Source organism: Benincasa hispida, chromosome 12 (genome assembly GCF_027475165.1).
Source record: "Benincasa hispida cultivar pf3 chromosome 12, pf3_genome.v1.1, whole genome shotgun sequence".
Classification (NCBI taxonomy): domain Eukaryota; kingdom Viridiplantae; phylum Streptophyta; class Magnoliopsida; order Cucurbitales; family Cucurbitaceae; genus Benincasa; species Benincasa hispida.
The window spans coordinates 14,888,716-14,899,773 of NC_143489.1; the positions used below are offsets into that span (position 1 = coordinate 14,888,716).

At 29.8% G+C, this 11,058-nt stretch overlaps 1 protein-coding gene and 1 pseudogene across 1 annotated transcript; both read right to left on the reverse strand.

The window, feature by feature from the left end:
- Positions 1–2,375: 2,375 nt before the first annotated feature.
- LOC150031797 (putative lipid-binding protein AIR1 pseudogene) lies at positions 2,376–2,834 on the reverse strand (annotated as a pseudogene).
- A 3,660-nt stretch (positions 2,835–6,494) lies between these two features.
- Positions 6,495–10,047, reverse strand: LOC120092617 (Lactate/malate dehydrogenase family protein). The gene is made up of 2 exons (XM_039050759.2): positions 9,131–10,047; positions 6,495–7,230 (listed from the first exon to the last, which is right to left on the reverse strand). The coding sequence occupies exons 1-2, from the start codon at positions 9,737–9,739 to the stop codon at positions 6,787–6,789; spliced, it is 1,053 nt and encodes a 350-aa protein (XP_038906687.1). The 5' UTR covers positions 9,740–10,047; the 3' UTR covers positions 6,495–6,786.
- Between the last annotated feature and the right edge of the window lie 1,011 nt (positions 10,048–11,058).

Below are 11,058 nucleotides of genomic sequence, written 5' to 3' on the forward strand. Positions count from 1 at the left end.
ATTAAGAGATGGTTAGCAACACAACTCCAAATGAAATATTTGGGAGAAGTACAATATGTTCTTGGAATCCAAATCTTTTGAAATCGCAAGAACAGAACGCTAGTCTTATCTCAGGCATCATATATAGACAAGATGTTGTATAGATATAAAATGCATAATTTCAAGAAGGGTTTACTGTCTTTCAGGCATGGAATTCCCCTGTCTAAAGAACAGTGTCCTAAGACACCTTAAGAAGTTGAAGATATGAAACGTTTCTCTATTGATGCTATACAGTCAGAATTGTCAACAATTTTTCAGTTCAATCTTAGATATGGTCATTGGACTGCCATTAAAAACATCCTCAAGTATCTTCAGAGAACGAGGGGCTATATGCTTGTGTATGGTGCCAAGGATCTGATCCTTACAGGATACATTGACTCATATTTTCAGACTGATATACCAAAACAATAAGCATTCGGTTTTTCTTGAATCCCATCTAGAGAGAGATCCCACTAAGGGCATTCGGAGTTTTGGTTGAGGAAGACCATAGTCATCCATCATCATCTTGAAGCTATCATCAATTTTGCAATGGAATCTGGTATGTTATTCTTGACAATTTGACATGAATGATCATAGGGTTTATCTATTCAATATAGATATAAAGAATTTAGGCTAACCATTCATACTTGTTTTTCATTTTTGCCCAAGCCACCCATGTATTTTTATCGCACACATAAAATCTACCAAGCCAACTTCAAAATCCAATCTTTTCATTCTTCTTCATTGTGAGTAGCATCATGAGCCTTTGCATTTTAATATTGGACAAGAAGAAAATATATGTTTATATAGAAAAAGATAGGAGACGTTCAAGAATTGAGAGAGGAGAATATGGGGATGTGGAGAGTATAGGGATGTTGTGGAAACGTAACATTCTTATTCTAAGATGTTTAGTAGACTTTGATGATTTGTTTCATTTTCAAGGAGTTTCTCAAGAAACGTAACATTTAAATTTCTCCTTAAATGTAATAATATCAATGGAATAAATAAGACTTTTCAATTTGCTTTTGAGTTTTTATTTAACAAATTTTAAAATTGTCCAATTTGCCACTAATGCAATAGTTAGAATGATTAAAATAAAAGCTTCTCCCTATAACCCCTTTGATATATTCTATAGATTATTATTATTATTATACACAATCTACGTAAATCTTTGGTAGAGAGAATAAAATTTAGAATAGATACAAATAAAATGGGTCCTATTGGATTTTATGAATCTTCAATGTCGTTTGATTAAGAAAAACAATAACTTGAAAAAATTCAGACTACCCCCAAATGTAGGTATTTTTTCTACCAGCTTTATTGTTTGTTTTATTCCTTGTTATTGATTTTGTTGTAATAACGTGTATGAATTGTGACAATCTGGATTGGATAATCCTTTTTTCACTTATTATTTAAATTGGTTTTGTTTTATTTATAAAAAAAGTTCAGAGTATAAGTTGTGAGAGTCTTAAATGGAGTATTTTCTAAATGTTTGGAACTTAATTATATTGTTCAAATTTCAAATCGAGGACTATACTGATATAATTAAACTTCATGATGCAAAAATTTAAATTTGTCTCTATTTTTTATTATTTGAGTTCAGCAACATGCAGAGGAAGGTTAGAAGTTCATATTAATTTAAAGATAGAAAATATGACATATTTTATGATCCATAGACTTTATCAATACTACATGTAATATCACTCAAGCTAGCTTAAATTCATAGGTTACACATTAAAATATCAATATTAAACACTCTTCTACATTTGTGGTCTTTTTTTTTTTTTTAATTCAAAAAACTAGAAATCAATATCAATTATAGAGAAGAAATGGTATTATACACAGAGCTTCCTACTTCAATGCCATATTAAATTATCCTTAATCTCAAAAGCTAAATAGATGGGTTAAGCTCCCCAACTCTCGTCCTTTAGGCCGACAATGAAAAATTCCACCTCGGATAGACTTGGGATTTGATTAGACAACATTCAAACTTTGTTTGGAAGTAAGAAAAGAAAGAAATGGTTCACGTTTGTCGTAGCCAATTATGTTGGCGCTTTTGAATGGAAGGATGAACGAATGCCCTCATTTTCGACTCACTCTCGTTTAAAGGAAATTTGACCCCTACCCACTTCCTTTAATTATACCAAAGAAGTTTCCTAAAAGTGAATAATCTTGATGGATATTGAGATACAAATGATGTATAAAACAACATATAAATCAACTTTATTTTGACATGAGTTACACCACACAATAAATAATGTTTGCTAAATTGTTAGCAAACAAAACATAAAGACAACAAAATTAACATAAGAAATTAAACTTAAAACACACAACACATAAGGGGAAAAAAATCTAATTCAAGGGCATTGGAAATCTGGTGGAACTTTCGTACCACAATTATTAAGGAACAAAGTAAGTGAAATTGGTATTTGGGTAAGGTCAATGCCCAACACACTTGCTTTAATGGCAGTGCAAAGGAAAATTCCAGCTTCAAGATCAGCAATGCCTTGAATGAGAGAGCAACAAGGAGCAACAGGTGGTTGGCCAAGAATGACTTTGAGCAAATCATTGTTGAGCAATTTGGCACAAAGGCCAATCTTAATGGCATCTTTAGGACATTTTTCATTGGGGGAAGAAGGAGATGTGGGAGGAGGAAGAATAATAGATAATTTTGGTAATTTTGGTAGCTGTGGCTGTTGAAATTTGGGGTTTTGAAGAGAAAAACTTGTGCATGTGGTTGTGGAAAGTGTAAAGAAGAGAAGATTGAAGGAGAGGAAGAATTGGAAATGAGAAAAATAAGCTTCTGAATAACCCATCTTTTAATCTCTCTCTATTATGTTTGGTTTTAACTATGAATGTGGGAATTAAGTCTATTTCAAATGAAGAATGAGACGAAGCTTATTATATACACCTTTTATAGAAGGAGATGGCTAAAGGCAGAGAGTTTTTAATTATATATTAATGTTTTTATATATTCACATGAAGAAACTAAACTATATTTTAAGAAGAATTGATACTATTAACAAAGGCTTGAGACCCATAAAAGATTTTAGTGGAAGACCATTACCATTAGATCAATCATTGAAGAGGAATCTTGTAGAATCTTATTATAAAACTTCTATATATAGCTTAAGTTCATTAAATTTGGAAAAAAAATATCGATTTAAATGTCTAAATTTTGGTTGTATCAATTAAAAAATTATAAGATAATAATTGAAGCAAATTAAACGCCTTAGATTATATTCATTTACGATCCCATGCATGTTATGTTTAAAAAAACATAGTGTGAAACCATTTATTAATGTTACGTTTGAAATTCATCTATGTGTCACTTTTTGCACACTTCTTCAAATCTCAAACTAATAGAATTGATGATTAGAATTGATGAATTAACAATTTTTAAGGGACATCCTAACTGAGAAAATAAATTGATTCGCATATAAAAATTTTGGAGTTTTATTGATTAAAAAAAAATATATATAGGTTTGAGTCATCTAACGTGATATTTGCCTACCAAATGTAAAGAATATAATGATGTAAATTGATACGATGATGAAAGTTATTTGAGCTCAGAAAGGTTAATACCCATTTTCTCTTTTATTCGTTATTATAATGTTCGTGTTACATCGTTACACGAACTTCTATAAATACCTTTGATGTAAGAAGAAAATATAATAATTTTTTTTTAAATATTGTTTAGATGAAAATGCAATTTGGAAGAACATTTTTTTGTCCATAGACAATCTACACCCACTTTAGTCAGTTTCATTGCTATTGAGTTTCAATTCCAGTTGTAAATTAAATCTTAACTAATTTGAGATTGGTGAAAAAGAATTTTAGAAATACTATTATTTGTGGTCGAATGTGTTAGAACTAAATGTCAATCGTTATTGTGCCGTGGAAAGGTTCACAGTCTAAAAAAACAAAATTCGACGTGATCTTGGTGCTAAATTACGTATATTGGTTTTTTTCTCAAGGTTAACATAACTTCCCAACTCAAGCATGTACTCACTAGAGAAAAGAATAGAATTGTCGATTAGGATGCCTGTTTTGCTTTGAAGAGTATGGATGACAATGAGGAAAAACAATAAGAATAGAAAAATCGGATCTATATTTTCTGAAAAAAACTCACTGATTTTCAAGACGATGAAGAGCGGTTAGGGCATCCAACGGATGAAAAACGAGCATAAAGAAAAACAAACAAAAATATTTAATTAGATTCAATAGTTATGAATCTGATATTAATGGAAACGTGAAAATGGTAAAATATGGAGGGGTAATAAAAAGTATACTTTCAATTGTATTAAAAAAATGACATGTATAATTTCAATTTTTAGATATGTTTTGCTTTAAAATTAAATTTTCTGTAATTGTGTCTAAATTCATATTGTATAACGAAAAATATATTATTGATACCAGCTTTTAATACTTGATAATCATAAAAACAAAGTTTAAATAATATGTATAGACTACATGAATAAAAATTTTACAAATAATTATACACTATTTTAAACTTTAAATTAAAATTTTAACATTTCAGTGTACAACACGTATTGTTTACTAGTACTAATTCAAACAACCGAAACCAAATTAAAATCTACTATTTTGGACTAATTAAAATTGAGAATTTTTATGTAAACTGAACGAATCAACTCATATATATACTCTTCAAAATCAATCCAATCAATTTTATTGATTATTCTCGAATTTTTAGTTTCTACTTTGAACTCTAATATGAGTTTTGGTGGAAGAATAAGAATATTGAAATATTAATATATTTGTGAGTGGAGTTCCAGATGCAAAATAGATTTGATATGGATTGCAATAAAGCTGGCAAATATTTATGGTAATTTAGTTCGATTTTAGACTAATCATTTGTGTTTGGTAATGGTAAAAGCTGGTTAAAGCTAACATTAAAGTTATCCCAAATAATTTGTATCCAAGAATTTAAATTGAATGTTGGAAAAATATAGGGTGGATAACGTGACATTCAGGTGATGTTAGAATAAATTTATTCAAAATTAAGTAGATCCTGACAGTCCTTCAAAACAAGCAATTAAGAGTCTCTTTGATAATGTTTTCGTTTCCTACTTTTTGTTTCCCATTTTCTGTTTTTAGTTTCCCATTTCTTCTTTTTTCAGAACAAGAAACAAGAATATATTTGATAATTATTCTTGTTTTCTGTTTTTTTAAAAGAAAAAAACAGAAACTGTTTTTTTTTTTTTTGCTTTTTTTTTTTTAACAATATAATATAAAAAGAGAAGATATATCATACTTTAAATATTGAAAAAGATATCATCAAAAGTTTATGTCATCTAATACAAGTAAGACCCGATGAAAACTAAATATAATAACAAATTGCATCATATTCTTTATATGTTGCCCAAATTTGATTGTCACCGTCACTTTTAATCGAGTCATTTGTCTTAAATGATGTCAAGTCAAATCTAACTTAATTATGTTATTATGTAAATGTCATTGTTGTCAAATATTAAAGTTAAGATAATGAATGCTTTAGTCGGCAAAATTTATATATATTATAAAAGTCTCCTCGATTACTGATATACTAAAATATTAAAATTAAGATAATATATAAACATGCATATTGCAAAATTTAATATTCAAAAGTTAAATATAGAAAAGTTAGTATACATAAAGAAAATAAATAAAATATAAAAAACAAATAATAAATAAAAGTACCTTGAGAATTGAAATTTGAAATATAAAAAAATAAAGGTTCCCTAAACTTTTATGAAAGTAACAATTTAGTCCATAAACTTTGGTTTGTAACGATTTAGTCCTTATATTTTTAATTTTGTAATTATTTAGTCCTTAAACTTTAGTATGTAATAATTTAGTCCCTAACGTAAGTAAATTTATCAAAATTATATGTCAACTTTTATTATTTTATGATGGATATTTTATATTTTATGAAAATATTGAATCTCTAATTAATTTATTGGTTTGTTTATGCAAGAGAATTTGTTAAATCTTAACACTAATATTTAAAATAAGGACTAGATTGTTACAAATTTTAAAGTACAATGACTAAATTATTGCATTATAAAATTTAAGGATTAAATTTTCACAAAATTGAAAGTTGAGAGACTAAATTTTTACAATCCAAAGTTTAGGAATTAAATTGTTACTTTTAGATAAGTTTAGGGACTAAAATACATACATATTGAAAATTAAAATAATATATAAATCTAAATAATTGAGAATTTTAAAATTCAAAACTAAAATAAAATATAAATATAGCATTTTTTTTGGTAAATATAAAATTAATAAATAAAATATGAAAGATGGAAATAAATATAAAAGAAAAAAAAAAATAAAAGTGTCCATTTTAAGAATTGAACACCCAACCAAGAGATGGAAGGAAATTATAGACATGCAAAATTATCAATAGGCCAAGAATGCATGTTAAAAAAAAGAAGTAAGAGTTTAATATAAGACAGAAACGATTGATGCGATTTCATAAAAACGACATGAAGTTTAAATTCTTATTAAATTTCGTAAGTTTAGGGAAATTTGTCCATGGATCGATGTAGTGCCTTAATCGGGCATCATTATATGTTATACATTGTGTGATTATAGTTAATATATATCATTCTAAAGGGTAATAGAACAAAACATTATCAATCTCACCCTTATCAAAGTTAGCTCTTTACTCTTCATCCAACCTCAAAAGAAACACAAACACCATCAAAACAACATCAAAAGCATCCATATCATCCATGGATATAAATTGTTGGTGCAAAATTTTCAGATCCCCAACTCGGTTTGCACCTGCAAGATGGTGTTGGCCGAGTCCCTCAACCGTCTCGACTCCTCCTCAGTTAGATGCACATTGGTGATCCCCAATACTCCACCCCTCCCGAGCTGCGCAGGCAGGCTGAGGAACAGGTCGCCACCGTCAATACCATACAACCCTTTTGCAAGGACAGAGACGGGGTGGATCCTCCGTTGGTCTCGAAGGAGTGACCGAGCCAAGCTCGCCACGGAATAGCCGATTGCCCATGATGTGTAGCCCTTAAGGCTTATGACTTCATAAGCCCCGCCAATGACCTCTTTGTGAATTTTCTCTAATGTTTCTTTCTCGTAGGCGATTTGTTGATTCTTTAGAAAGCTTAGTATTGGCACTCCGCCTACACTTATGCTTGACCATAATGCTACTGAACTGTCGCCGTGCTCTCCCACTATGTATGCCTTCAAACACATATATAATCCAATCCTCTATTTTTTAGCTTCATGATTTAAATATCAATGCTATTTTCTACAAATTCATCTATGGTTTGATGCATAATTTAAGCACCTAGATTATGGTTTGAATTATACTTGGGTGAATTTATTTCTTCATTTTGGTAACTGAATTCTCAAAACGCGGTTTTTCTTTTTCCTTTTTCTAATTTCTGTCCACCAACATTCAAAATTTGAATGTTTAAATACTAATGGGTTGAAACGATTCTATTTTATTCAGTTTAATAGTCAAACCGAATCAAACCGAATTTTCTAATATTAAAATCAAATCAAATCAAATGAATTTATTGGTTCAAATCGAACCGAATCGAGCCGGTTTGGTATTTTAAAAAAATCTATGTTACATCTTTTTAATTAAAAAACGGTTCGGTTCAATTTGGTTTTATTTTTTAAATTAAAAATGATTCGATTTTAAATTCGATTTACTCTTTCACTTCGATTTAAAATTTGATTTTCAAAATTGAAACCGAACCAAACCAAATTAATTCGGTTTCAAAATTTTTTCAAACAGGACCGAACCATATTTTTCGATTTCACTAAGTTTTCAATTCAGTTCAGTTCGATTTTTGCGGTTTGAATTGTCACCCCTAAATACTACTTTAGTTTCTATATGTTTGGTTTGAGTTCATTTTTATTATATACTTTCAAAATATTCCTTTTGGTTCTTATACTTTTAACTTTAGTTTAATTTGGTTTCTATACTTTCAAAATGTTCATTCAGGTCCTTATACTTTTAAGAAGTGACCATTTTTATCCCATCATTTTCACTTTTACTTCATTTTTAAAGGTTCAAAATGACCACTTTTCAAAAGTTCAAGAACCAAAATGAACAAAAATTTAAAATATAAGGTCCAAAATGAACATCTTAAAAGTACAAGTATAAAAATGAATCAAAGTTAAAATCACACGTACCAAAGTAGTATTTAAACCTAAAATAGATTTTTTTTTTCATTTATCTTTGTTTTGCTTTTAATAAGTTTGATAGAGGTGAATATTGGTGAAGAAATATTAGGTGGAACATTGGTTATTTATTTTGATTAAATTACAAATTTGGTTCCAATGGTTAGGAGAATGTTAGAATCTACTCCTTTTGTAAAGGTTAAAATTTGTCCACCTAATTTCATAAAATCTCATAAATGGTCCTAGGGTTTGATAAACCCCTCCTAGAATTTTATAAACCATAAATACAAAATTTTAGTTATAACTAAATTCTAACTTCCTTCAATCATAGAGATCAAATTTATAATTTAAACACAATTTTTTTAGTTTAATTACAAGTTTATTCTTTGAACTTGTTAGATTATATTATAAATTTCTAAGGCAGCATTTGGTACCCATCTGATTTTTTATTTTTTAAAATTAAACCTATAAACACATTTTCATTTTTAAATTTAATGTTTTATTATCTATTTTTTAATAATATTATAAAAAAACTAAGTCAAATTTTAAAAATTAAAAAAACAGTTTTTTTTAAAAAAAAAATTTAATACAACTCTTATACTCTTAAAAAATGAAAGAAAATATACTTAATTTTAAAAAATAAAAATGATTATCAAAAGCAGTCTAAATTTGTAGGTTACTTCATAAATTTATGGACTTTAAAAAGTGTTTAATAACATTTTTAATTTCGTGTCTAACAGATTTGGTTTTGATTTTTTTTTTTTTTCTATCTAATAGTTATTTGAGATGTTCTTTTCCACAAATTTTCCCAAAAATAATCAGCACATTTGATACCAATCAACCAAAAACAATTAAATCAAAAGGGAAATTTCTTCAACAAACACCAAATTACCAAAAAAAGCACTGATCAATTGAAGAACGCAGGAGAAATATCAATCGGAAAACTGACCTGAACATCCTGAGCATTGACGTCGAGATGATCAGCGATAAGAAACCTGAACCTAGACGAATCCAGATTCGTTCCCGATCCAATCACTCGATTTGAAGGAAAACCAGAGAGCTTCCAAGCAACATAAGTTAAAACATCCACCGGATTTGAAACGATCAGAAGAATCGTCTCGGGAGAGAACTGAACCAGCGGCGGCACGATCTTCTGAAACAGAGCAACGTTCCTCTGCAGCAGATTCAACCTAGATTCACCGGCGATCTGGCGAGCACCAGCAGTAATAATACATAGATCGGATCCAGCGGTAATGGAGTAATCGGTGGAGGCGCTGATTTTGGTGCGGGGAAGGAAAGCGGCAGCGTGTTGGAGATCGAGCATTTCGCCGCGGAGTTTGTCGGGCTTGGCGTCGACGAGGACGAGTTCGTCGACCAGATCTTGAGTAAGGATGGTTTGAGCGATGGCCATGCCAACGTTTCCGGTGCCGATGACGGAGATTTTGGTGTTGCGCTTTGAAGTCGATGGGGGAGAGGCGTCGCGGATTGGCTTGAAGAAGGCTTGAGAAAGGTCGAGGCCACCTGGACCTAAGGAAGATGTTGAGGAACTCTTCTGCATTGTGAAAAAGGTTTGGAGATTGTGATTGGCGGTGGAGTTGTTGCAGAGAACTTCAAGTGGCGATTGCGATAAAGGAATGAAGAAGAAGAAAGTTGGGAAAGTTGAAGACAGAGAAGAAAGTGTAAGAGCAGTTTTTCAGAGATTTTTCAGCGGTCAACATTCCTTGGGGTTGACGGTTCAACTTTGATTCATTTCATTGGCCACTGTGGGTCCCACTCCCTATTTTTAGGAGAGATTCTCTCTCTCTCCACTAAAATGTGAGAGCTTTTTTTCCCACATGGAAGTATACGAATAAAATTTCTTCTTAGATTGAATTAGGCTCTTTTGATCAAAGATAGAGTTTTAAAACCTATAATAAATAAGAAGTTACACTCAAATTAGTAAAATTATTTTATTTATTCAAAGAATGAAACAAGCTACTACCATTCTTTCTTTTTTATTTTTTTATTTTTGATAAAACATATTAGAAGCAGAACGATTCAAACTCTAATCTTTTCGTCGAGAACATATCCTTTAACGAGTTGAATTATACTTTAAATTGTCTAAAAGAAAACTAATTAGTTAGGCTCTTAAAATGTATATGAGAAAGTTTAAAGAATGATCTTGGAAATTTACTAATTAACAAGTTGAATTAATGGTAAGGATGACATTTATACATTAGGTATATATAATGGTTGACGTGAGCATAAATAAATTAACAATACACCTAATCCTCTTAATTATAAATTATGACATTACATAAATGGTGACATTAGATACATATAGTGGTCGGCATGAGTATAGATAAGTGAATAAGACATCTAGAACATGTTTAGCTCAAGGAGCAAGAGTTGAGAAAGTGAAATTTCACTCCACGTTTGGTTCAAAAAGTTCTTAAACCCATTATGGAGCTTAACGATTAAAAATATTCCATTCAAGACTTGTTAACTTCTTATACTGTAGACTCTACAATTAAACAACTTCACTCTTACCCCCAAACGCTCCTATCTCTTTTAAGGTGAAACGTTTAAATTTCATCTATTCTACTAAAAAAATTATACACGTAATCGGGTGATAATAAATTAAATAATTAATTGATGTTGTAAGTAATATTATGTTCCCTTTTAGTACAACAAATATAGAGATATGAAGATTGAACCTTTCGTGAGACGTAATACATTTGAAGCACTATTGTGCTTATATGTTCTCCAATGTTAGCTAAGTGCTTTGTGTTGCCATAATAATTTTTTAAGAGTATTATTCCATACACCAAAATTCTAGATAGAGAGAGGGAATTCAGATCTCTGTCCCGATTTTAATAATCAAAATTTTGTTTTTTC

Bases quoted from the DNA above. Each gene is read 5' to 3' on its own strand.
- LOC120092617 (XM_039050759.2), bottom strand. From the start codon at position 9,739: ATGCAGAAGAGTTCCTCAACATCTTCCTTAGGTCCAGGTGGCCTCGAC. The intron at 7,231-9,130 runs GTCAGTTTTCCG...ATGTGTTTGAAG, and splicing joins TCAATGCTCAGGATGTTCAG to GCATACATAGTGGGAGAGCA.